This window comes from Cricetulus griseus, chromosome 4 (genome assembly GCF_003668045.3).
Source record: "Cricetulus griseus strain 17A/GY chromosome 4, alternate assembly CriGri-PICRH-1.0, whole genome shotgun sequence".
Lineage (NCBI taxonomy): Eukaryota > Metazoa > Chordata > Mammalia > Rodentia > Cricetidae > Cricetulus > Cricetulus griseus.
The window spans coordinates 100297131-100324620 of NC_048597.1; the positions used below are offsets into that span (position 1 = coordinate 100297131).

The following is a 27490-nucleotide window of genomic DNA, read 5'->3' on the forward strand; positions in this document are numbered from 1 at the left end:
CACTCACACCTCTCAGGACTCAGGGATGCTGACTGGATTAGGTCTTTCACTCCACAGCATGGCAGGGCTCTAGGACACCATGAAACCATGGCTGGTCTACATCAGTGCAGTTAACTTTTGTGCACACCACAGAGGGACATTTCCCTAACTTTCCTAACAAGGCTCGGGTACTGAAGGTTCAATGAGGATCTACTGCACCACAGCCATCATTGCAGGGGTCCTTGACATATTCCAGGGAGTGCAGCTCACGTCTGGCAGGACTCCACCAACAGATGAGGTAGGAACAGGACTAGAGCCCAGACCACTGGGTCACAGGCTGTGAGCTCTGTGCCCCACAGCAGGGCAGCCTGTGAGACCACATGGGGAAGACCCAGGTTCTTGTGGGTCTCTGGGACTCACTGAGGACTTGGGGTCTGGGTGGTTAGCAGGGCAGGCCAGACTAGGACCCAGAATACACCACACGAGATGGATGCTGAGCAGAAGGGTTGATAGGCAGAGAGACTAACAGGGACAAACAGACATATAGGGAGGAACAGACAGGTGAGCAGAGACAGACTGATGGTGGACTGACAGATGAAAAACACAAAGGTGTGGTGGCCCACACATGTAAATCCAGCACATGAGAGGTGAAGGCACAGTGACCACAAGGTCAAGACCAGCCTGTTACAGAGCAGAGGTTGTGTCTAAAACCAGGAGGAAAGGAGGGTGCAGTTCTAGATGGGTGGGGAGGTGAGGATGGATAACAGAATCGGTAGATGAGGGACTGGGTAGGCAGGTGGCTGGCTGGCTGTGTGCATAGATGGTGACATGGATGGGGGAGTGAATGGGTGAGTGGACAGATGGGCAGGTGGCCAGCTATGCAGACAGACAAGTGGGTAAGGGGACTGGCACAGGAGTGAAAGGACAGATGGATGTCGAGAACAACAGACAGGGTGTGGTGCCAGAAGGCCGCACCTCCTCACTGCTGCCTCATGAGACACAGCAGGGCCATGGTCCCTCCTGTTTAATGGGAGTACAACCCATGCTTTGCTTACCACTGCAGAGTCAGGGACACCTACCAGGAAGCCAAAGGCAGGCTTGGGCTGCGGGGGTGGGTGGGGTGGGGTGTGGGGCAGGAGTATAGAGTGATGATGTACCCCTCCTGCAGAAAGAACACTCAAGACCCTCCAGCTAAAAGCAGCCAGAAACTTTGGTTTTTTGTTTTCAAGCTTCTATCCTCAGGAAAGCTGCCCAGAGAAGGGGACATGGACTGCTCCCTGAGGAGATGGGCCCGCAGGCTAGTAGTGACAGCAATGATAAGCCCTATCAATGTCCCCCACACACACACTGAGGGACCAGCACTAGGAAAATGGCGCCCAGAATCCCACCAGGCCCACAGCCAAGCACAAGCCCCAGCCCACTGGTGACAGGGGCAGAGAGAAGGAGTGATGGAGGGCAGAAGACTTGGGGATGGAGTCAGCTCTGAGCCTACTGGGTTTGTGTCCCTGCAGAGGAGACCACACAGACCAGAGTCCAGTGAGGACAGAGCCCCAAAGGGTGGGTAGCAGGTGTGTGACCCTACTGGCCACACAGAATGAAGGCAACTGGGTGGAGGCAAAGTCTCAGTCCCATGGGACACTGATGGGTGAGAATGTCCAGAGATCAGGCTGGCCCATGTGAAGCATGCTGCGGAACGGCGATAAACTCCACTGGAATGGGGGCAACTGATCCCACGTTGGGCCACTGGCTGCCAGCATGCTCATGCGCTTGGCCAGTGAAAAGCTGGTCACCTGGAGGCCAGAAAGCAGGACACTGAGTTGGTGGGGCTCAAGCTGGGGCCTAACTCAAAGCACCATTCTGAAGTTGACCCAACTGCAGCCCAGGTCTGACCTCTGACCCTGCACCTGTTCCATCCACCCTTCCCCAGGGCATGTGGCATCTGGCTTGGATGACAAACCTTCACATCGATGCCACCGTGGGGACGCTGGTACAGGGCTTGAAATGGGTAGGAGCCATTGGCAGGATTGAGGTCAGAGCGGGCAGAGATGGCATTCTCTGCATTGGGCTTCGGGATACAGGCTTCACACAGTGACAGAGGGTCGTGAAGGAAGTTGTTGTACCTGGGTACAGATGGAAGAGATGATAGTCACCCTGGAGAAAAGCCAAGCTCTACATGGCATAGGGTGGTCCTGACCCTTCCTGAACTTTCTAGGCTTCTCCCAACACCAGCTCAGGCAGGGCCAGATATGGACCATCTCACCTCTCCACAGGGACACCCTAGCCCCAGATGTAGACCACCTTCACCCCTCCATGGGGTCACCCCAGCCTCATCACTGGGCTCTTCCTGAGGGAGGTTTTCCAGGTCCTTCCTCCATGCAGACCCCACAGATGGTCTATTCCTCAACAACATCTGTGGGGACTCAAGTCTCCCAAATACACTTCGTCTCCAGCCTGGGTCCTGGACAGGCATCTCCACCTCCCAAGAGAAAGGGATTCCCCCAAGGATGGCAGGGAGCAAGGCCCACCACCTGCAGACCAAGGGTGGTGGCAAGGTTCAGTGGTACTGTCACAGACACACAAGCCAGGAGTGTGCTGACCCACCTTATGAGCCGGACCATGGAATTCATGTCCTCCACCAGCGACTGGTCCCTCTGGAAGATCTGAGCTCGAGGGTTCTTAGTGTAGGAAAACCAATCTCCATATTGGGCCACCAAGTCCTGCAGCCCACTGGCGTTGAACACAATCTCAAAGAACCTGCTGGGACAAGGGTGGTCACCCACGACTCCCACTGGCCATACTGGCTGTGGCTCTGGCCAGGTTGGTGGGAGGGGCAGTCACAGTGGAACTGCTGTCAGGGCCAAACATGTTGCAGCAAGGCCCTCTTGTACTGTAGGGGATGAGCCTGGGCTCTGGGCTCAAATCTTTCAGCATTCTCTGACCATGGAGCTGTGGGTGAGCAAGGATCCCTGCCTCAGTTTCCACATCACTGGAATGAGAACAGGCTGCTACACTCATGTATCATGGTCACAAGGACCTGGTGGCAGGTCCTTACATTCTGAGAAAGCACAGGATGAAAGATAGCTCTGAGGAACCCAGCTGGGTTTATTGGGACTCAGCCTTCCCAGCCATGCTTAACATCAGCCTGGGTATCATATGGGCATCTCCACCTCTCAAGGACAAGGGTGGGTCCAGCTGAATGCCTGGAAATACCCAGTCCCAAGGTGTGGCCATCCCAAGTCACCCTGCACAGGTACCAGATCTGGAGGCCACACATGAAGTAGAGCTTTCCCAGCAGGAGAGGGGCTGGGGCAGTTCTCACTGGGACAGATGTGGGGTGGGGGACATGGAAAAAGGAAGGATACATACGGGATGTTGTAGCTAGCCCAGTAGGTTGTCTTGTAGAGATCTTCAGTCTTGTCGGCCACCACCACCATGCCCCTGAGACCCAGAAAGACGGACAAAGCAAGTAAGGCGACAACTCATAGGGCAAAGCCAGTGAGGGCTCTCAGGGCCCTTGGTAGGAACTGTGCTGTGTTCTGAACCTCCTGCCCCCATAGGGGGCACCCCTCCCCTAAGCCCCCCTTCCTCCCTCTGCCCCAGGGACTCACGGGATCTGTTCTAGGATGGTAAGCACTCGGCTTCCAGGGCTGGGCCCGTTGGGGATGAATGCCTTGTAGTCCACAATCATCCATTGGTTATTATACCTGCCAGGCACAAGGAAGGAACTACATCAAGCCTGGATCGCTTACAGGAGAGGAGAAAAGAAAATCTGTTCATTCTTGAGTCTCGGTTTCCCAAGTATAAAACAAGGAAGGGGCTCAAGCTGCTCCAGTGAGCATCTGTGAGAAGGGGCTGGGCAGAAGTGCTGAATGGTCTCCAAGTAGAGGCTGCAGGGCCAGGAATGCACGCACGTGCCACTATTGAACTGCTTGAAGATGTCTGCCCAGGTGGCCCCGTCCAAGGCCAGGCGGTTGGCCACGATGTTTCGAATCCACTCCAGCACACAGCCCTGGGGCTGCACGTACTTCCACAGGGCTGGATTCTTGTTGCCAATGGTGGTCTCCAGGGTGACCTGTGAGAGACAAGGTGGGCCACAGATGCCATGTGACAGTGCTGCCCTGTCTTGGCTCAGAAGTCAGTGTTGGTTCTTCCCTTACAGTTCTAACCTGCTTTGGTGCACACCCCTTATGGATTCCTTGGAAAAGTACTTGGTACAAGACTCAGGATCTTGTAGCCAGCTTTGACTTGGGGACTGGACTCCCGGAAGCCCAGAGTACCACTCCTAGGTGCCTCCCTTGTCAGAGGGTGATGTCTCCCCCAAAGGGCAGCATTTTCATCTTACCCTTCTCTCAGCTTTGCAGGGAATACTAGTGGCTTGAGGCTATTCACCTGATGCCCCTGCAGCCTGAGGCCTCGGGAAGAACCCAGCCCACCTTACTCTGTCTTGGAGTCACAAGCCATCTGCTGCTGTCTATGAAGCCACTCACCTTACTGCTCCCTGGACCCCTCATGTGTCTACATAAACATGACTTGTTCTTGTTGGTTAAAACCAATGCAGGACTAGCCAGGCATGGTGGCACATGCCTATAACCTAGTATACTCAGGTGGCAGAGGCAGGAAGACTGCTACAAGTTCAAGGTGAGCCTGGTCTATGGTGAGCTCCAGGAAAGCCAGGGCTTCAGAATGAGATTCCCAACTCAAACCAAACAACAGAACTGGGATCAAAGCCAAGCAAGAGCCTGTGAAACTTGACTTTCCAATGGCCACATCCTGGCACCTGGTGGATGACCCTGCTCTAAGAGAACCTTGACAGCTGAGTCCCAGTCAGCTTTTGCCTCCCTCCTCCTGAAAGACAAATGTGCAAGACCTAGAGAGAAGTTAAGAGACAAGCCCACTAACTGGTCGGGGCTGGTGACCGGCCCCCAGCCTGAAGCCAGAGTTTACTCCCCTGTGCCCCCAAGGGTGTTGGCCTGAGTCTTTCTCTACACAAGAGACTGAACAGAGTCAAAAGCTGGCAGAACCTACATGAGAGTGCTTTAGTGTTAGGGTTTTATTTATTTTGGGGGGCATTTACAGTGTCACACTGTAGCCCAGGCTGGCTTCAAACTCTTGGTTATTCTCCTGCCTCTACCTCTCCAGTGCTAGAAGTTCAGGTGTGAGCACAGGCCAGTGTTTTAAAGAGAACATCAAAGCTGGGCACGGTGCTGCACATCTTTAACCCCAGTCCTTAGGGAGGTGGAGGAAGGAGGATCAGGACCTCAAGGAAACCTCAGCTACATATTGAGTTTGGGGCTAGCCTGGGCTACCTGAGACCCTGTCTCAGAAGAAAAATAAAGATGACATCTAAACTGGGCCTGGCATGGGTGTGTAACTCCAGTCCACTTGGAAGGCTGAGGAAGAAGAATGGCCAGCCTGGGCTATGTACTAAGTTCCAGGACAACCTGACAACCTGAGCTACAGAGTGATACACTGTCTTATAAACCAAAATAAATAAATAAAGCAAACAAACAAAAACATAAAAATATAAAATAAAAGCTGGGCATAGTGGCTCACACCTTTAAACCCAGTATTTGAGAGGCAAAAGCATGCAGATCTCCCTGAATTCAAGACCAGCCTAATCTATACAGCAAATTCTAAACCAACCAGGGATACATAGTAAGACTATGACCCAATAAACAAACAAATAAATAGAAAAAGAGTCTGAGAAACTCATCAGCATGTGCCAGCACAGTGAAGAAGCCCAAGACTCCATCACACACAAACACACACACACACACAGAGGACCCTCTTGGGGACAGATAGGGGAAGCCTGTTGGCCTGAAGCTCCTGTGACTAAAGCCCCCAGGGGCTCTCTCCCACCTCCTGCGCCCCCCCCCCCCCCGCCTCTTCCACACTAGGAAGAAGCAACAGCAACGAAAGGGACATGAACCCCACCACGCCTGCTGGTGCCCCTCGCATCTGCTGCACCCAGTTGCTTTCTGCAACAAAGTTGGTCTCCTGGCAGCATCAGTCTGTGATCTCAGGCGCCAGGAACGATTTCTAAAGGGGCCTGGAGGCTAGCCAGGGAGCAGAGGAAGCAAGGCACTGCAAACAGCAGCTCTTCAGAGCATGGCCAGGTTAGGGGGTTGGGAGAGGGGAAGGCAGCACAGAGCAAGGTCTCTGGCAGAAAGGAGGTGTTTATGCTGAACACAGAAAAACAAACCAAGGTCACTGCACTCAAGGGCTTTTTGCAAAGGTCCCCAAGACCAGGAGCTCAGATGCCCTGCACACCTCACCCTTCACTGGATCCTCAGAGCCTGTATGCTGTGTCCCCAGGGAGTGTGTGACTCGGCCACTCACCAGCCCACTGCCCAGGATGTAGAAGTCATCGCCAGAGAAGATGGTGCCCGGGTAAGACGAAAAGACCAAATTGTTGCCAGCAATCAGGGGGTACGCCTCTGGTGGGGGGAGGTAAGCTGGTCAGGCAGGTCCTGTGGGGACCCCATACCCCATCCCACAACATTGGAATCTCAAGTGAGGAACCAGTAGTCCTCAGGGGGCCCACTCTCATACCTTCAGCCATTTGTTACAGCAAATGAGAGCCCTTCACATAAAATATGGGGGTGGCACCTGCCTGGAATGCCAACACTAGGAGGCTGAGGAAAGAGAACTGCCCCAAGTTCAAAGCCACTTGGGTTACACAGTGAGTTCCAGGCCTGCCAGAGCTACATGATAAGACTCTAGTTCAAGAAGGAGGAGTGGGGGAGGTAGAAGACGAAGATAAGGAAGAGGATGAAGAAGAGGGAGGGGAGGAGGGGGAGAGGGAGGAAGGGAGGAGCCCCACTGGTTGTCTCTACTGATTCCACAACAAACTTGCAATATGATGAACAGCAAGATGATCTGCAGCTGCTCTTCAATGTAGCTGGAAGCAGATTCTCCTTAAACACTGGTGAATTAGTTTTTAACAAGGAGCAAATAAATAAATTCACTTAAAAATGTAGATGGATCAGGAGGGTCTGAGAGTGGGGAGCTCAGAGTGGGGTGGGTGTCTATCTGGACCCACAAGATTTGTGACTGTACAACTGAGGCCAAATGTGGAATAAAGCAATGAGAAATCAAAAGGGACCTTGGTGCAGCTACAAGTAAACAACCCATCTGCAGGGAGGGCCTCCCGAGGGCAGTGGATGTCACCCATCTGCAGGGAGGGCCTCCCAAGGGCCGTGGATGTCACCCATCTGCAGGGAGGGACTCCCAAGGGCTGTGGATGTCACCCATCTGCAGGGATAACCCAAGGGCCGTGGATGTCACCTATCTGCAGGGAGGGCCTCACTATTTGTCACCATTTTCTCTGCACAGAGCTCCTGCGTATTGGTGGTACTGTTCCGGGGAACCTGCTCATGTCAGATGCGAGATCTGCCATGGCCCTTAAGCAGGTTTTTAAAGAGTTAAAAATGTAAGAAGCCTTGGTGGTGAGTGCCTGTCATCCCAGCACAGGGATGACAGGGGAGCACAGGGGAGGCTGAAGCAGGAGGACTGCTACTTCAGTGCCACCCCACTATATGCAACTGCTTTCTCACCATTGCCGTTGCCTTGCCTGCCTCACTGGGTGAGTTCAAAGCCAGCTAGGACATGCAGCTGAGTGGCACAGTGCTTGCCCAGCAAGAAGTCCCAGGGTTCAACCCCCCAGGATAGAATCAGAAGGTAGAAGGGTAGGTGCAGGCAGAGGGTGGATGGTGGTAACCTTGGGAACCAGTTGACAGACCTTGCTTGCCAAGTAAGAATTCCTGGCGCCAGGCGCTGGTGGCGCACGCCCTTAATCCCAGCACTCGGGAGGCAGAGGCAGGTGGATCTCTGTGAGTTCGAGGCCAGCCTGGTCTCCAGAGCAAGTGCCAGGATAGGCTCCAAAGCTACACAGAGAAACCCTGTCTCGAAAAACCAAAAAAAAAAAAAAAAAAAAAAAAAGAACTCCTAGCATGGGGCTGGAGAGATGGCTCAGCGGTTAAGAGCACTGGCTGCTCTTTCAGAGGACCTGAGTTTGATCCCTAGGAAACACGGTGGCTCACAACCATCTATAGTGGGATCTGATGCCCTCTTCTGGCATAAAGGCATACATGCAGATAGAGTACTCATACACACACACACACACACACACAAAAGAATCCTGGCTCAACTCCAGAGTTCTGCTCAAGCCCTCCCTCCCCCATCCTGTGCACCACCCTCCTGCAAGGCTGCTCCCTCTTCCCACCTTGAGGCCCCTGCCGGAACTGCAGCTGGTACTTCTTGATGATGCGTAGCATGTTCTGGTAGGAGTTCCATGTGTTGTGTGCCACCAGGAGGTCACGTGCGCCTGGCAGCAACTTGATGATAGCGGAGCAGGAACCGGAGCCCAGGGAAAGCTTGGTGCTGGTCTTATTCAGGGCTTGCTCTAGGTCTTCCAGGTCTCCGGCAATCTGCAGCAGGCTGAGGAGGAGGCAGGATGGGAGGGTCAGTGACTACTCTGAACCCATGTCACAGCTGAGGATTCATGGGTCAGTAGACCCACTATATTGTGGGAGCAGGAAATGGTAGAGTTGGCATGGAACTGGGATGACTATGAGGTTCATGGCTCTTTACCCACCCGGCACAGGCTTTGGGGGGGTGGACTTACAGGAACCCCAAGGGTTTAATGGTGAACCTCCCAGTTGGGAAGGTCAAACGGCCTTCGTAGCTGTCCTCTAGGCCTTTCAGCTGCAGGAGGGTCAGCCGCACCTAGGGGAGGGGCAGAGGGAGGATGAAGCCCTCCTACCCCGTTCACCCCTTCTATTCCATTGCAGGGTTCTAACCTGGTCCAGGGGTGCTCCAGAGGCTCCAGCCAGCCCTGACCCCTCTCCTGCTTACAATAGCTCAAGTGTATGACATATCCTCATGCTGACCCCAAGTCCCCCTCACTTAAGAACCAGGGTCAAAAGCCACCTCCCCGACAAAGCCTTCCAGTTTGACTGGACCCCCTGCCAAACACATGCCTAGTCTTATATGCTGGCTGTGTGGCTGACCCTGGCACCTGTCATAAGGTTGCCTTCTCCCCACTGTCAGTTCTGCCTTAGCACCTGTAACTCGAGGCATCACTGTACCCCTCACTGGGTCTTGGCTGGTATTAGGCAAGTACCAGGAATTTAATTAAGTATAAGCAAGATAGATGGGTGGACAGGATGCGAATGGATGGACAGGAGGGGATGGGTAGACAGAAGGACAGACAAAAGGATGGATAAATGGATCAACAGGAAAGTGGATGGATGGTTTGGAGGGTGGATGGGTTGATGTGTACATGTGTGGGTATCTAAGTAGATGTATTGCTGGGAGAATGGCTACCTTAGTAAGCAGATGCATAGAAGGGTAGATGGATGGGACAGTAGGGGGGCACATGGGTAATCTGGAGGGTAGATGGGTTGATGTGTGTTGGTGAGTAAGCAGACATATGGAAGGACGGGTGGGTGGATACATGGAGCGATGAGTAGGTATGTGGAGGAAAACAGCCTGATGCAGCAACAGCCTGATGCAGCAAGAGCAGTAGCTGGGTTGGCAGGGAGAACTGTGTAGAAAGCACTGGAGGATGTGCCAACAGGCAGCAGGGTCATCCAATAGAGGTTATGCCTGTGCTGTGCAGTTAAACCCTCAGGCCTGTAGAGAACTCATAGGTTCCACTGCTTTTGCACTGATGACCTAGCCAGCAGCCCAAGGCCAAGGAGCCAGCCACCCAGGACCCGGCCTTTAGCATCCAATCAGTCCAAGCTCAGCCCAGAAAAGGAATGCAAAGCCTAGCTACTTTGTATGCTTTCATTTTTCTCCTCCCTCCCTTTCTGAAATGGTGTTTGCTTTATCCAGCCTTCTACCACCTCCCTGACAGCAAGAGCCAAGTGCCACCACTTAGCTACATCAGGTTCTTTGACAGCAGGAAAGCAGAAAGGGCTGGGCATCCGGGCCAGATTGGGCAGTTGGAGGTGCATCAAGCAGACAGATGGAAGGAGGAGGGCAGCAGATGCTGATAGACACTAGAGTGGACTGAACTTCTGGCTCACTCAGGGCCAGCCAGGGACTGCACAGGAAATGGGCACACCCAAAGTCACCTCCCCTCGAGCAGAGCAGCCCAGCCCACCTGGTGCCAATATGGAGAGTCCTGGCTGAGTTCCATCTCCCTCTGCATCCACTCCAGGTTGATCTCCAGGAAGCTCTTGAGCTTCTCACAGTAGCCAACTTCATACTCGAAGGGGCCACAGTAGTTGACCATTGTGTTCATCCAGTGCATGTAGATGAGCTGTGGGGACAGGGGCAGGACAGCTGCTGCTCTCTGTGTGCAGGACCCCAGGACTCGCCCCACAGAGTGCAGAGGCAGCTCCTAACCTATGTGACTCTTGGCCCTCTTCAAGCCCAAAGCCTCTTAGGTCTCCCTCCTCTGGGGCCTGTGATGTGGAAGGCCCAGACTAGACTGCACCTTCTCTGTTGCTGGGAGGGACCTGGGTTGAGCAATGTGCTCCACTATCAAATACAGGGTCTTGTGTTGTTTCTGTCAGGTTTGTAGCACTGGAGATTAAACCCAGGGCCTCATGCAAGCCAAGCAATGTTCTGCAAGGCCACCAGACAGCAGCCTAGCCCTCAGGTCTGGTTTTATTTTGTTGGGCTGTTTGGAGGTAGAGTCTAATGTAGATGAGACTAGCCTTGAACACCTGATCTTCCTGCCTCCACCTGCCAAGTGCCAGAACTATAGGTGTGCATTATCAAGTCTAGATATCCAATGCTGGGGATGGAACCTGGAGCCTGTGCATGGAGCCACATTCCCTGCCAATATTTTTAGACAGGTTCACACTCCTCGGCCTCTGGTCTGCTAGGAGTACTCCAGGCACTGTGAACATGTACCACCACTCTTGGCGGAACAAATGTGTTTCTGAGCACATTTGCTCTGTTCCAAGCATGGAGGACAGAGGGAACACATCAAGCCCCCCCACCCCCTCCCCTCCCCGCCACCCCCGGCTGACTCACTGGGCCAGAAAAATGTGCCAGGCTATCGGCATTTCCCAGGTGCAGTGTGGATAAGCTTGGGCTTGCCTGCTGGTAAAGAGACTGCAACCAGCCTACCCTGTCCCCCAGCTGATGGACATCAACTCCAGGACATGTGAATGGGGTTATCCAAGGCCACCCAGCTACCCCAGTTCCCTGCCAGCCAACTACAGCAGCACCAATGAGCCCACCAAGGTCAGCCTGACCCAGCCCAGAATAACGAGGGCACACAGCCAATGTTCCCTGGGAGAAGGCCTGCCGGCCTATGCTAGTGAGCGGCCTCACACAGCTGGGCATGCTCTGTGTGCTCTGAGCTAGACACTGTGGTTGCCATCCCCACACAGTGGCCCAGCCTGGGCTGGCCATCCAGAGGCTATTATAAGTTTGGTCTACTAGGTAGTGCTGCTAGGAGGAGAGCCTAAGTCCTGAAAGTGGTCTCTGGGACTCCACTATCTTCTTCCTCCATTTTTGCCTTCTGGCTCGTGAAGGAAACGTGTTGCTCATATATATATATATATATATATATATATATATATATATATATATATCCCTGCCACGGCTGTCTAGACCCCAAAGAATGATCCACCCAGCTTTGGACTTTGGACTGGAACCATCCAGAGCTATGAGACAAACAAAATAAACCCTTGCCTTTAGGAGCTCGCTGTCTTGGGTATTTCAATACAGTGAAGTGAAACCAACACATCCACTTTACAGCTGGGGAAACTAAGGCAAAGGTAGGCAAGTACCGGTGTCCCCAAACACCAAGATATTGAATCAATGTCAAAAGGTACTTTTGTCAAGTCCCAAAGCCCCACACTCTCTGGGCAACAGCTGAAGGTAACCTCCAGTCACACATCACCCTATCAGAAAGCCTCTCCACCACGAGGGCCCCTGGCGCACTGACACACCAAATCCTGCTCACCCCCAAGCCCTACTAATGCTGCCTGTCTCCTTGTAACTTCCAGAGACTCCAGAGCACTGTCTATTGCCTGCCCTACATGAGGGTCAGGCTGGGCTCAGCTGGGGACTAGACATAATCCCTTACAGGAGGCAACAATAGAGCAAACTATCAGGAGTGGAGACTTGGGCCAGACAGATCTGGGTTTGAATGCTGCTCCTTGGCTTGAATGGCTGTTTAACCTTCCTTAGGAAGCACCTCTCAGGACCTGAATCTCATCACCTCTGCCCAGTGGAGATGGCCAGGCTACCCTCAGGAGCTAAGATCCAGTGAGATGATACAGACAAAGTCCCAGGAACATCCCTCAGGATTCTGACACAACAGCCACTGTGGTCTTATATCTATGTCCCCAGCAGGCTATGTGTCCCTTGGGAGAAGGAACTGCATCTCACTGATGCTGTTGGCCCTGGTATACCCGAGGCTGGATGGAGTGTTAACTGGATGGGTTCCTCCTGGGTGATAGAGACACTCTAGATTTGGACAGTAGTCCAACTGTACAACCTCAGAAGTGTACCCAAAACCACTAGATTGCACTGTTTTTCCTTTTTTCCTCCCTTTTTGGAGGGGTGAGGCTAGGGAGGGGATATGTGGTCAAGACTTTTCCTCAATTCCTGATCTTTGTCACTCCATCCCCTAATTGCTGGGACAACAGGCATTAATAATAGCCTGGGAGCTTTTTGTTTCTTTGTGTTTAGCTCAGGCTACCCTTAAACTCAGCAATCCTCCTGCCTTAGCTTCATGTGCTACTGTGAAGAACAGGCTCTTTTTCGCCCCACCTACATGGAGGACAGGAGGTGGGGTTCCATTCAGCACAAGCATCAACCCCACTGAAGGCCCTGAGGATGTCCTGGCTTGGCTGGGGCAGCAGCTAGGACTCCAGGCTCCCTGAATTGGCCTCACCTCCTCAGACACAGAAGCCTCCACCACACCAGCTGCATAGGCCTGCAGGCTGTCATTGTAGCTTCCATTTGTACCCAAGTCCAGATAGGCCCACCTGGAGGGAAAAGGGAGGACATTCAGTCAACAGCAGGGACCTGTGAAGCCAGCCACCACAGCCAGACCCATGGCTGCAGGCACTCTGGGGTTTGGCTTTCTATTCCTTATACCACAGATGGAATCCAGGGCCTCATGTGCCAGGGCTCCAGCCCCATTTTTGTTTCTGTCCCTTTTTCAAACAGGCTCTCACTATGTAGCCCAGGCTGTCCTGGAACTCCAACCCTCCTGCCGCAGCTTCCCAAGTGCTGAGATCACAAGCATGTGACACCATGCCTGTCCCGCCTATAGGTTTAGACCATGAAAACAGCCTAGTGAGCAACAACAGCTCACACAGATGTCAGCCTGCCTGTCTATACCCGAATACCCACTGGGCCAGATCTCTGAGATAGGGAAGTTCTGGGTCAGAGGATGTATTCCAAACAGAGACTAAACCTGTCTCCTCTCCCCACCTATGCCAATCAATGTCCCAAATCATGCTGGATGGTATTTACTAAGCTGGCAGTAATCTAGCAATCACATCCAAGTTGTCCAAGTTGCCACCTCACAGTCCTTCCAGGTAGGTACTGCTAGTGGTCCCATCACATGGAAGAGGAGGGGACAGAGACTAGAGTTTGTGGTCACGTGATACATGCCCTCTTTCCTTGCTCTTTACTGTGAGGCTCTGCAATGTCTCCACCCACGGCCACGTGCCCTGTCCACACATCCATCAGTGATGGGTCACATATGTGGCTTGCCTTGCCCAGAGGGACAAGAGAAGAATTGACAAAGTGCTATTAAGAAGAGCAAGAGGAAGTTGGTGGTGCACGCCTTTAATCCCAGCATTCGGGAGGCAGAGGCAGGTGGATCTCTGTGAGTTTGAGACCAGCTTGGTCTACAAGAGCTAGTTCCAGGACAGCCTCCAAAGCCACAGAGAAACCCTGTCTCGGAAAACCAAAAAAAAAAAAAAAAGCAAGAGGCCAGACAGTGGTGATGCACACCTTTAATCCCAGCACTCAGGAGTCAGAGGGAGGCGGATCTCAGTGAGTTGAAAGCCAGCCTGGTCTACAAAGCAAGTTCCAGGACAATCAGGGCTATACAGAGAAACCCTATTTTGAAAAGCCAAAAAACCAAAAACAAACAAAAAGCACAAGAGGCCTCTGAGGCCCCACTGCCCTCTTGTGCCTCTTCCACCCAAGGCCTGAAGCACAGTGGCCCCCATGGCTCAGCTCCATGAGGGCCAGCAGTCATTGGCACCATTTGTTATATAGTACTGTTGCCCAGTGCTAACTGATACACTCACCAGTGGTCACCAAAGGCAGAACAAGACTTCTGTCAAGCCAAGCTACCATCCTTTGTTACTTATTTATTTTTGAGATGAAGTCTCTCACAGAGACCTGGATTTCATCAAAGCTCTACCTACCCCCAGCATGGGAGTACTATAAATTAACCCTCAACCCTTGTTCTCATTTTCTTTCTTCTTCTTTTTGTTTTTTTAAAGATGTATTTATTATGTATACAGTATTCTGTCTACATATGCCAGCAGGCCAGAAGAGGGCACCAGATCTCATTACAGGTGGTTGTGAGTCACCATGTGGTCACTGGGAATTGAACTCAAGACCTCTGGAAGAGCAGCCAGTGCTCTTAACCACTGAACCATCTCTCCAGTCCTGTGCTCATTTTCTTAATAGAATTGCCTTTATGCCGGGTGGTGATGGCACATACCTTTAATCCAGAGGCAGAGAGGCGGATCTCTGTGAGTTCAAAGCCAGTCTGGTCTACAGAGTGAATTCCAGAACAGCCAAGGCTACACAGAGAAACCCTGTCTTGGGGCAAAAAAAAAAAAAAAAAAGAATTACCTGTAAAATATTTCTCCTAGAGGCTGGAAAGATAGCACAGCAATTGTGAGCTCCTGCAGAGAACCCAAGATCTGATCCCAACACCCACATTAGGTAGCTCACAAGAGCTTGGGAGTCCAGTTCCAGGAGACTCAACCCCTTCCTCAGGCCCGTGCAGGCACCTGCATGCACAAGTACATAAACTCACACAGGCATACATGTTAGTATTCAGGCATCTGTACTGGCCTGTCCTTGGGGTTCTGATAGGATAAGCCCTCAGCTGCAGCCACTAAGAGCACCCACCTGTGCACATTCACAATGTTCCCTTTTAAAAGGGCCCTGCCCACCTCTCATCCCTCTTTCTTTTTCTTTCTCTCCCTCTCTCTGTCTGTTCTCCCCTCTCTTCCCCTCCCCTTTCCCCTTTTTATGATCCTTTTCCCTAATAAAAACCCCTCTGCACTGGGCAGTGGTGGCACATGCCTTTAATCCCAGCACTTGGGAGGCAGACAGGTGGATCTCTGTGAGTTCGAGACCAGCCTGGTCTACAAGAGCTAGTTCCAGGACAGGCTCCAAACATGTCTTGAGAAACCCTGTCTTGAAAAACCAACCAACCAAACAAACAAACAAACAAAAAACATTGGGTTGGGGGTGGGTGTGCAACTCAGTTGGTAGAGTGTTCACCTAGCATGAACCAAGTCCTGGGTTCTGTCCCCAATCCTTCATAAATTGGACATCTGCTCTCATAGATATAAAATTAGCATCCAGGAGGATAACAAGTTCAAAGTCACCTAGAACAGTCTGAACTACATGAGCTCCTTTCTCATAAAAAGAAAAAAAAAAGTGTGTGTGTGCTGGAAAGAAAGTTCAGTCAGTAAAGTGTTTGCTTCACAAGCTAGTGGCCCATGTTTGTAATTCCAGCACTGAGGGGGAGGACACAGGCAAATCTTTGGGGCTCCTTGAACAGCCATCTTCACCTAATCAACAAGCCCCTATCCAGTAAGAAATCCTGTCTCGAAAAACATGGTGGCCAACAACTGAGGAACAACACCCAAGGTATACATCTGGCCTACACTCACCACACACACACACACACACACACACACACACACACACACACACACACACACTACACAGACACCAATAAGAACAACAACAAAAAGCCAGGCGTTGGTGGCACATGCCTTTAGTCCCAGCACTCGGGAGGCAGAGGCAGGCGGATCTCTGTGAGTTCGAGACCAGCCTGGTCTACAAGAGCTAGTTCCAGGATAGCCTCCAAAGCCACAGAGAAACCCTGTCTCGAAAAACCAAAAAAACAAACAAACAAACAAACAAAAACAACAACAAGAGACGCCAAAGATGGAGCTAGAGAGGCAGCTCACCAGTGAAGAGCATCTGAGGACCAGAGTTTAGTTCCCAGCATCTCCACTATGGCTCACCACTGACTGACTGACTGTCTATAATTCCATTTTTAGGGGATTCATTTGATGCCTTCTTCTGGCTCCTCAGGCACTGCATACACATGGCGCTCAGACATGCAGGCAAACATTCAAACAGCAGCAGCCCAGGGGGAGACATGTGAACAGACCACAATCCAACAGGTGATCCTTCTAAAGTGCCAGAATGCTCACCACAAAGATAGATAGACAGACAGACAGACAGACAGAACTGTTGGACAAGACGGTGCACACCTGAGGCAGGAGGATCAGAAATTTGAGGCCAGCCTGGACTACACAGTTAGACTTCTTACATAAATATGTCCTACTCTTATAACAACAACAAATGATTTAGGGGGAGGAAGCTGGAAGGGTGGCTCAGAAGGTAAGAGCACTTGCTGTCCCTGCAGAGGACCTGGGCTCTGTACCCAGCACCTACATGGTGGCTCACAACTACCTGTAACTCCAGCTCCAAGAGATCTGACGTCTGTTTTTAAAGACAGTATCTTCCTATGTAGCCCACATTGGCCTTATAAAAAAACCCTGTTTCAAAATTTTAAAACTAAAAAGGGCCTTGAAGGTTCAGTTCTGTCACTGAATGATTGCTTGCCCAGCATGCACACATCCCTGAGTTCAATGCCCACAGTTCCAGGAGGAAAGAGACAGAGTTTCTTTGAGGAGGAAGAGGAAGAAGGAGGAAGTAACATGTTTTAAAAAGCTAGGACAGCAGGGGTACTCAGGAGGCAGAGGCAGGCGGATCTCTGAGAGTTTGAGGTCAGCCTGGTCTACAGTGAGTTCCAGGACAGCCAGGACAGTTACACAGAGAAACCCTGTCTCAAACAAAACAAAACAAAAAAGCTAGGTCATTGCTGAGGTGGGCAGGGGTCTCAAATGTCTCCTAAGGCCACTTTCTTCTGTCACCAATTCTTCAGCAGTACAAGGGACCCTTGGTTGTCCCACACAGCAGGCTTCTCTCTAGCCATTCTTCAATGGCTCGGCCTTACAGACCCACTTCCCCAGCTGCAGTAGAGCAAAGACGCTGCCTGCTTTTCTAACTTGCCCTCCCCTCGTCTCAGTTTCTACCTCATGGTGACTAGCTCCAAGCAGCACTGTAGACAGCCTCTTGATTGGTAGAATCCAGTTGAAAAGGAAGAAGGGAGTGAGAGAACTAACTTCCCCAGGGTGGAGGCCACAGCCAGGCTGGAGCAGGCTCTGCAGTGGGACATCTCCATCCACTGCACACCAAATCCTAAGTCTCAGGGTTGTGTTGGGTGTTGGTTCACAGTCAGACTCATGGGCCCTCAAGATGGCTCAGTAGGTAAAAAGTCTAAGGACCCGAGTTTGATCCCCGGGGCCTGTGAGTTGTCCTCTTACCTCCACACACATCACATGTGTCCCCACCTCCTGCCCCATAAATAAATAAATGAAATAAAACAAATAAAAGTCAGAACAGCAGAAAGGAAGGAGGAAGGGGGAAGGGAATTTACTTCCAACGATCCCAGAATTGAGAGTAGTGGAACCTCCAGAAAGAGGGTGGACTCTAATTCTAGGAGAGTCTAGCTCCTGACCTCTGTCCTCCAAAAAGTGAGACAGGCACTCCCAGGCTGGAATGTCCACAGGGGGACCACAGGGCAGACAAAATGTTTTCTATTTGACCCAAGTCCTCAAGCTGTCTCCAAAAGTCTGCTTCCCTGCCTATATGTCGGGGTCTCCCATTACCAACTCCCTGTACTGCTGGAGTCTCAGAGTGAAGCATCATGTGACACAGGAGAGGAGGGAGAGGGCAGAAAAGATGCCAGCATGATGAGAGGCCAGGGTTTCCCCCATCATAAAATGGTCAAAGGATAATTATTCCTCTCTCTCATTTCTCCTTCAATTAACAGCAGTGCTTTCTAAGTCCCAGTGAGACTGTGGGACCCTTTCAAGCAAGAGAACAGAAGACCCCTTCCCCGATATCATGAGTCCCATAACTGGAAGCATTCCCAAGCCACTTGATGTCCTCCTGAATCCAAAACCCCCTTCCCACACACACCTCTCTCCTGTACCTCCGCATCCAAGCAGGGGTTCATCATGCCCTCTTGGCTCTGCTAGACCAGAACAAAAGATGTGTGAGTCAGCAAAGAACAATCTACCAGATCAAGTCACATGGAGTACCCCTGAAGGGAGCTGTGGCTCCCTTCAAAGAGCCAACAGCTTTCTCTCCCTGGAAGCCTTCCTAGATTGGCCACACCTAGCTGTTACCTCTGCAGTGACCTTCCAAGGACCACCAACACTACAGGTGTCTTTAGCAACTTGTGCCCCCAAAAGCTATGGAAGCCTATTCTGTGTGTGCGCACCTCTCTCTCCGCCTGGATCTTGTTTGGCACCAGGTCCCTGAGATCACATACCAGGATAAGAATGATTGAGCACAAGTCATTATTCCTGATGCAGACCACCACCACCCCACACACACACACACACACACACACACACACACACACACACACAAGAATCCACCTTTAAGTTCTGGGTTCACAGTGGTGATGCGAGGATTCAGACTCACAGAGGAGTTAGCAAGAGACAAGAGATGGAAGAACCAATCTGTGTTCCAAGAGTGACACTGATCATATTGATGAGCACTTAGCTCTGTAGCATCGAGCCATGAACTTGTCCCTGGATGGGCAGGGGCAGCAACAAGGACACTGTCTACACTTGTGGATTTAGGGACCCTCAGCAATCCCTCTGGCTTGGAGCCAGGCTCATCCCTGGCGCCCTGGCTCTGGAGGGGAACAAGGGCCTGGCCTCCTGGACAGCGTCACTATCCCTCAGGCTGGAGAGCCTGGTGTGGTAGCACACGCCTCAGGAGGATCTGTGTGAGTTCCAGGTCAGCCCGGTCTACGGAGCAGTTCTAGGCCAGCTTGCCCACGTAGGCAGACAGCTGGTCCCCCAGCCCCTCAGGGAAGATCCCTGTGGTTGGGAGTTAATGTGTCACCCATTAACCCTGAGCCTGACCCGATTGTGGACTCCCGATTTCGGCAGCCCACAGTCCTGTTACCCGCCAGGCCCACGGTGGCGGCGGGGACGGCCAACCCTTACCCGGTCTCGCGAATGGCGTTGGTGAGGTTGGCCCAGGCCACCGCGTAGGGATGGATGCCGTCCACCAGGCGCAGCTGACCCGACGCGGCGTCCAGCAGCACCGAGCGGACGCGGGAGACCGGCGGGTCGAGGTTTTGGCGCCGCCTGCCGGGCCCCTGCGTGGGGAGGGCGCCCGCCGGGCAATTCAGCAACACCTCAGTCAGCGAGGCCAGCGCCAGCGCTAGCCTCAGCGCCCGGACCGCCCGGCCGCCGGGGCTCCGGTCCATGGGGGCCGCCATCGCGTGCCTCAGTCGGGCCACGTGACTGTCGCTCCGGAGGCGGGGCTAGGCCGGGGCACAAGCTCGGGCTTCCGGAATGGGCGGGGTCTCTGGACCGGCGGGGGTGGAGCCCGCCTTAAAGGGTCCACACTGGCTACGGAAAGCCAGCTTGGAGTATTCATTTTTGTTTTGCTTTTTTTCGAGACACGGTTTCTCTGTAGCTTTGGAGCCTTTCCTGGAACTCGCTCTGTAGACCAGGTTGGCCTTGAACTCAGAGATCCGCCTGACTCTGCCTCCCAAGAGCTAGGAGAAAAGGTGTGCGCCACCACTGCCCAGCTGCCTTTTTCTTTTTTTCTTTTTCTTTTTCTTTTTTTTTTTTTTTCGAGACAAGGTTTCACTGTGTAGCCTTGGCTATCCTGGAACACACTCTATAGACCAGGCTGGCCTGGAACTCACTCTGTAGACCAGGCTGGCTCTGAGAATCCAGGTCCTCTGTAAGAGTAACAAGTGCTCTTAAGCACTGAGAAAGCTCTCCAGCCTCAATTTAATTTCTTTTTAAGGATTTATGTACATGCAGTGATGTGTTGCAGCAGGGGTGGGGAGAAGGAGTGTGGGGAGTGCGGGGTGAGGGAGTGGATACTGGTGCCTGTGGAAGCCAGAAAGGAGTCTTGCATTCCCTGGAGCTCAGTTGTGAGCTGTCTGATGTGGGTGCTGGGACCCAAACTCAAGTCCTCTGCAAGAGCAAGTTCTCTTAACTGCGAAGCCATCTCCAAGCCCCAATTTTTTTTTTCTGTGTGTCTCAAGTATCACCCAGGTTAGTCTAAGCTACAGAGTTAATTCCAAGTTAGCCTGGGATACAATGTGAGACCCTGTGATTTTTTTTTTTTTTTTTTAAAGCTGAGTGTTGGTGCACCTGTACCTGCATTCTCCAAGGTTCAAGACCTGCCTGGAATAGAAAATGAGATCCTGTCTCAAAATTAACACAAAAGAGGATAGCAACTGGCAGTTCAGTTCCATTCAGACCCTCAACCTGCAGCAAGCACCAGACCCAAAAGCCAAGAGCTCGAGTACATAAACTGTCCCCACTTCAGATGACCCTTACAAGTCATTGGCCACCTGTGTTTCTGGACATCCAGTGGGAAATTCCATGAGTTCACCTGAACAAAGTGACTCACACCTGATTCTAACACTCACGAGGGCTAGGACAAGAGGACTGCAGTGTTCCATGCCAGCCTGGACTGCAGTGTAAGACCTTGTCCCCCTACCAAAAAAGAACACAATATGTCCCTCTACCCTTACTTGGATCCATAACTTTCTAGTATGTTTCACAGGATGGGAAAGGTGCTTCTTGAAGGATACACAACTGTAAACCCTGAACTCATAGGGCTGAGGCAGGAGGATTGCCAGGATCACCAGGTGGAAACCTGTCTGGGCTACATAGTGAGACACCATCTTTTTTTTTTTTAATACATGTGAGTGATTTGCCTGCATGTATGTGTGGGCACCAGGTGTGTGCCTCGTGCCCCTGGATGTCAGTTCCCTTGGAACTGGAATTACAAATGGTTTGTGAGCCACCATGTGGGTACTGGGAATTGAACCTGGGTCCTCTGGAAGAGCAGCCATTGCTCTTAACTGCTGAGGCATCTCTCCAGTCTGACACCCATCTTTAAAGGAGAGAAAAATTTAAGGTCCCTTGTTGGGTATGGTAGCACATACTTGTAAACCCAGCACTCCAGAGTTGGAGGTGGAAGGATTAAGAGTTCAAAGCTAGCCTCAGATACATAGTAAGTTAAAGGACATTTTTGGGGCAGTTATGAGACCCTACTTAAAAACATGACAAGACTACACAAAAGGCTGACCTGATAGTGCCCAGCTGACTGCTTACCCTCTAGACAGAATTATTCCCCTGGGATCATTTCCAGTCATTGCTGGTATTTGTTAATCCCTTACTGTAAACACTTCCAGTCATAAGTCCCTTAACAGCTAGGGAAACTGAGGCTCAAGCAGATGAAGTGACATAGTAACAAGTAGGAATGTCAGCACAGGGATTCGAACCCACAGTGGAATCATCATGGAGCCCTTTACAACCACTAGAGGGCACACATAACCACATACCCACTTGATGTTGCTGAGGTCCTCTAAAAGGTCTGGGCCTGGCTGGAGGGGGAGGAGCCTGCTTTGGATTCCAGTCCTCATTCCCTGAGTCCCTTGACTGTGAATGATAGCAGGATTCTGAGCCTCATTGGACTCAGCTCTACAGAGAACTTAATAACACAGCTTAAACTACAGGACTGCTAGGATGAGAGCACACCAAAGGTACAACAGTAGGGGTGCATGATCACCGGGGACAATGCACACACACACACACACACACACACACACACACGTCCGTGCTACTCTGCAGCCTGGGTGCCTTCTAAGCTTGCTGCAATAGTCTAAAGCAGGCAGGCAGTGGGGGTGCACGCCTTTAATCCCAGCACTCAGAGGCAGGCGGGCAACCCTTTTCACAGCTCCTTGTGGTGTTGTGACCCCAACCACAAAATTATTTTCTCTGCTACTTCATAACTGTAATTTTGCTACCGTTATGAATCATAATGTAAACATCTGTGTTTTCCAATGATCTTAGGTGACCTCCTGTGAAAGGGTCCATCCATCACCAAAGGGGGCGCCACCCACAGGTTGAGAACCACTGGTCTTAAGCCACTAAACAGAGAAATATATCATCCATAAGAACCTGAGTTCAAACAGGCGTTGGTAGCACATGCCTTTAATCCCAGCACTCGGGAGGCAGAGGCAGGAGGATCTCTGTGAGTTCGAGGCCAGCCTGATCTCTAGAGCGAGTGCCAGGATAGGCTCCAAAGCTACATAGAGAAACCTGTCTCGAAAAAAACAAAAACAAAACAACTACAACAACAACAAAAAAAAACAAGAACCTGAGTTCAGACCCCAGCACCTATGTAGCAAGCTAGGCACGGTCTCCCATGCACCATAACCCAACGAGGCAGAGACAGAAGGGTCCCTGGAGCCCCCTGGCCAGCCAGCCTTGCTGAATGAGTGTCCCAGGTTTGGTAATAGATTCTTTGAAAAAATAAGGTGGAGCCAGGCATACTGGCTTTGTGATTTCCAGACCAGCCAGAGCTACATAGAAAGACCCTACCTCAAAACAGTAATAATAATGATGATGGTGATGATGACAATGATAGTAACAATAAATAAGGTAGAGAATAATTAAGATCTTTGGTGTCCATGTGAAGTTGGGCATTAGCCTATGTTTAGCAGCCTGAGGCCTTGGGTCCAATCTCCAACATCAAAAAGACCCAACTCCCAGGCTTGGTATTATGTTACATGAGTGGGATTCAATTTTTTCCTCTTTGTTATATGTTGTGTGTATTTGTGTATTTGGGTTTTTGTTGTTTGTTTAAGACAAGGCCTTAGGCTGGAGACATGGCTCAGCAGTTAAGAGCACTGGCTGTTTTTCCAGAGGACCAGGGTTCAATTCCTAGCACCCACATAGCAGTTCACAACTGCCTGTAACTCCAGTTCCAGGGGATCCAACACCCTTATATAGACATACATGCAAATACAGGCAAAACACCAATGCACATTAAAAAAAAAAAAGGAACAAGGTCTTGCTTTGTAACCTTGGATGGCCTGGCCCTCACAGAGATCCTCCTGCCTCTGCCTCCTGAGCATTGGAATGAGAGGCGTGTGCTACCATACCTGGCTGTTGTGCAGTTTTAACATTACTGAAGCAGTGCTCACAGAGGTGCAGTGGTGTCCCATCCAACTCCCTGCTGCTGAACACTTGAATTGCTTCCAGTTATTGCACAAGTGTGCTAATTGCTGCATCCAGCCTTTTCCTTCTTAGAGAGAGTCCAAACCTTCTTGACATTACCATTACTCCAAAAAGGTTCAGAATGACACACACAGTCTTGACAAAGGACACATGAATTTTCAAGGCCCTTATGATCCACAAGGATCCAAGGATCACTTTGGTTTCCTAAAGGGAGAAGCATCCTTCCAGCTGAGATGCAGCCAGGCAGGGTCCATGAGAAACTTCTCCCACAGTGACACTACTTCTCCAGCTGTAGGAACTGGTAATGAGCTCCCTGTCTCTGGGCAGATTTAACCAGGTGCTGTGTGACTCTCTCCTGGGAAGCCAGCATCATTGGGAAGGGTACTAGTTAAAGTGAGGTTATCAGTCTTTAAGGAACCTCTTCATGTCTCAGAACCTCTTAGACTGAAATAGAAAATTCCATTTCTCTTTCCACTTTAGATCTTACTCACTACTACTGCTAGGGCTGTCCCCAGGTTCTTGCACTATGTCTCAGATGCCACCCACACCCTGGCCTCTGAAATTGGTGGGCATGCTGAGTACAGGGCAGATCTGGCCTTACCTGTGTGTGAACCAGGATGTCAGGCCTGGAGGGGAATGTACCTCAGATATGATTGCTCTCCAGTCTCTGCGACTCCCCAGTGTATTCCCTGGGGACAGACACTTCATCTCCCTGAGCTGCAACTTCTCCAGTCAGTGAAATGGAGATGTTAGCACTCCTACAGGGCATATGCACACAAGTATTGTAGATCTCAGTCAATGGCTGCAGTTTTTTTTTTTTTTTTTTTTTTTTTTTTTTTTTTTTTTTGAGATAGGGTTTCTTTGTGTAGCCTTGGCTGACCTAGAACTAACTCTGTAGACCAGGCTGGTCACAAACTCACAGAGATTGTCCTGCCTCTGCCTCTCAAATGTTGGGATTAAAGATGTGCCACCATTGCCCAGTCTGCCTTTTGTTTGTTTGGGTTTTTTCGTTTTGTTTTGTTTTTTTTTTTTTTTTTTTTTTTTAGACAGGGGTTTCTCTGAGTAGCTTTGGAGCCTATCCTGGCATTCACTCTGTAGACCAGGCTGGCCTTGAACTCACAGAGATCCGCCTGCCTCTGCCTCCCAAGTGCTGGGATTAAAGGCATGCGCCACAAACGCCCGGCAGAGACAAGGTCTTATGTAGTCCAGGCTGCCCTTGAATTTACTCTGTAGCCAAGGTTGACCTAGATCTCCTGATCTTCTCCCTCCACCTCGTGGTGCTGGGGTTACAGCTGTGCATCGGCACACCAGGCTCATGTAATACTGAGGATGAAGCCCAGGGCTTTAAGGATGCTGGCCAACTAAACTACACTCCAGCCCCACCCCAACTTATGTTGATTTGGGGTAAATCCATAAGAGACCAAGGCAGGGGCTTCATGCTGGCACATGCATGTGATCCAAGCACTCAGGAGGCTGAGGCAGGGGATCAGGAGTCCAAGGCAGGCTGGGCTACATAGAGAGACTTCACCTCAAAACAGAGAGACTGAAGACAGGATGAGTCTGCCTGGGATGCTGTAGGCAGTTGTCCACCCAGTGAGACTTGGGGGCCTTGCTGGAGGTGTTTGTGGACTGAAACACAGTGGCAGCTGATTCCTTCCAAATATGGTCACATCAGAGTCTTGGACTTCACATGCCCTTCCACATCCCTTGGAGAGTCAGGGGCTATTTCCTCTCCGTGAACCTGGCTGGTCCAGTGACTATGAAGGAAGTGGCACCACTCCACACTGTTAACTTCCACCACAAATTCCCAGAAGGTGGTATAGCTTCCCTTTGTGCTGGCCCCTGAGGTACCACATGAACACACATCTACCCCCCTGGCATGGCCTTGTTCTGGGGAAGCCCAGTAACCAGCTATGCAGAGAAACCACATGGAGAAGCCTTGAGGTGTTGCAGAACATTATTTTAACTAGGCAAAGATGTGTTATCATTTTGTTTATGCTGCATTTGTTAAATTATGTAAAGATGTGTTGCAGTTGTTTCACCTTGCCTGCTAAGGCACCTGCTAAAGAGCTGAATGGCCAACAGCTAGGGAGAGAAAGGACAGTCAGGGCTGGTGGGCAGAGAGAAGAAATAGGAAAAATATAGGCTCCAGAGAAAAAAAAAATGGAAGGAGAAAGAGGAGGAGAATGAGGGATATGCCAGTTAGCCTGGTGTAGAGAAGCAGTTAAAGGTATACACAAGTAAAAAAGGTCATAAGCCCCGAGGCAAAAGACAAAGAGAAATAAGTTAATTTAAAAGAGCTAGCCAGGCCGGGTGTTGGTGGTACACGCCTTTAATCCCAGCACTCGGGAGGCAGAGGCAGGCAGATCTCTGTGAGTTTGAGGCCAGAATGGTCTCCAGAGTGAGTGCCAGGATAGGCTCCAAAGATACACAGAGAAACCCTGTCTCGAAAAACCAGAAAATAAAATAAAATAAAATAGCTAGTCAGAAACCTGCCTAAGCTAGGCTGAGCATTCAAAACTAATAAGTCTCTGTGTCATGATTTGGGAGCTGGTTGGTGGCCCCAAAAGAAAAAGCTAATGTACTGAGGCCACACAGAGAAAAGCAAATGTCCTCCCTCTCTGGCTGGTGACACAAGGACTGGAGCCAGATCCTTTTTAAAATTATTTATTTTATTTTATGTACATTGGTGTTTTGCCTGCATGAATGAATGTCTTTATGAGGGTATTGGATCCCCTGTAACAGGAGTTATGGACAGTTGTGAGCTGCCATATCAGTGCTGGGAATTGAACCTGGGTCCTCAGGAACGGCAGTCAGTGCTCTTCACCACTGAGCCATCTCTCCAGCCCCAGGAGCCAGACCTTTACACTGGGCCTCTCCCAAAAATCATGACTCTCAGACATTCAGACATTTATCAAGATGCTGGCATAGCAGATCTGTGACATTGGAAATGGTTGTTATGCAGCGATAGCTAATTGATTTACATAGGAAATCTTCCCTTTCAGGGGAAGGAATTCAATATTCTCCCTTGCCTTAGTGACATGGGACACATTGAAGCAGGTCCTATACATTCGAGAATTGTGGAAATGATGGTGGGGCTTGGTGGTATATGCATTCGGAGGCAGAGGAAGGCAGATCTCCGTGAGCTTGAAGCCAGCCTGGTCTACATGGCTGTTTCCAGTGCAGCTAGTAATACATATTGAGATAGTGTTGTCTCACAACAACAACACAACAAAAACAAAAAAGAATAGTGATATCAGCAATTTGGATACTAGAAGTTCCACCTGTTGGACTCTTACCATGCCAGGCATTGTGCTACACATGGCTTTCTCTCTCTCTCTCTCTCTCTCTCTCTCTCTCTTTTTTTGAAGTGGACAATGTTGTTTTCAGAAAATGAATTAGTTTTAAGATATTCAAATGATGCAACTGAAAGAAAGAAAAGACATTCTCTTTAAATTCAGATGGACAATTAAGAATCCTTCCAATTCCATGTACGCATGAAATCCAGATCTGACATGTCACAGGCTCATTTTTTTTAATGACTTCAAGTGGCTGATGAAGATGCACAACCCTGGAACTAAGCCACAAGACAGCTGTCCTATGTAGAGCTTGTTAACCCAGCACTTGTTCCATCAACCTGGGCTCATTCCCCAATACTTAGGATTTGGGTTCCTCAGGGCTTCTTCAGCATTTAACTAACTCTTTGTTGGTTGAAGGTGCTGGGACTGTTTCTCCACACATAAACTGATCTTTGTCATAAATCACTTTTATAATGAGAGAGCAGCTAGGACACATTGCCACATCTTCTCCATTCTCCAAATCTTCCTTGGTGGTGGAGAAGTTATCCCCACAGGGGCAGGGGTAGAAATATGTCTCCGAGTCCTCATCATATTGAAAGTCCTCGATCTCCACCTCGTCGTGAAACACTGCCATGGTCACCGGGTCGACACCGCATCAGTTTGCCTAACTGTGTCAGAGCAGGGAAGGCCTGGGCTTCCTGGCCCACACAGGAACAGGAACCCACATGGCTTTCTTAATACATTACATTTGCTTATTTGATATGTGTGCATGCACACGTGTGTGTGTGTGTGTGTGTGTGTGTGTGTGTGTGTGTGTGTTTGTGTGTGTGTGTGTGTGTGTGTGTGTGTGCGCGCGCGCACCATGGTGTACAT

General features: G+C 50.7%; 2 protein-coding genes across 2 annotated transcripts; both read right to left on the reverse strand.

Moving 5' to 3' along the window:
* Positions 1-1171: 1171 nt before the first annotated feature.
* Positions 1172-19568, reverse strand: Plbd2 (phospholipase B domain containing 2). The gene is made up of 12 exons (XM_027414155.2): positions 19266-19568; positions 12848-12941; positions 10091-10249; positions 8606-8706; positions 8204-8418; positions 6319-6416; positions 3891-4051; positions 3588-3683; positions 3346-3417; positions 2581-2733; positions 1937-2099; positions 1172-1769 (listed from the first exon to the last, which is right to left on the reverse strand). Exons 1-12 carry the CDS (start codon positions 19541-19543, stop codon positions 1602-1604), a joined length of 1758 nt encoding a protein of 585 aa, XP_027269956.1. The 5' UTR covers positions 19544-19568; the 3' UTR covers positions 1172-1601.
* Positions 19569-25910: 6342 nt separating this feature from the next.
* On the reverse strand, positions 25911-27364 carry LOC100769797 (DPH3 homolog). Its single transcript, XM_027414228.2, has one exon. The coding sequence runs from the start codon at positions 27249-27251 to the stop codon at positions 27003-27005; it is 249 nt and encodes an 82-aa protein (XP_027270029.1). The 5' UTR covers positions 27252-27364; the 3' UTR covers positions 25911-27002.
* Between the last annotated feature and the right edge of the window lie 126 nt (positions 27365-27490).

Excerpts from the sequence above, each read along its gene's own strand:
- Plbd2 (XM_027414155.2), bottom strand. The coding sequence starts at position 19,543 with ATGGCGGCCCCCATGGACCGGAGCCCCGGCGGCCGGGCGGTCCGGGCG. Across the intron at positions 3,418-3,587 it reads ACCATCCTAGAACAGATCCC|GGGCATGGTGGTGGTGGCCG; the intron begins GTGAGTCCCTGG and ends TCTGGGTCTCAG. Across the intron at positions 1,770-1,936 it reads ACGGTGGCATCGATGTGAAG|GTGACCAGCTTTTCACTGGC; the intron begins GTTTGTCATCCA and ends TCTGGCCTCCAG.
- LOC100769797 (XM_027414228.2), bottom strand. The coding sequence starts at position 27,251 with ATGGCAGTGTTTCACGACGAGGTGGAGATCGAGGACTTTCAATATGAT.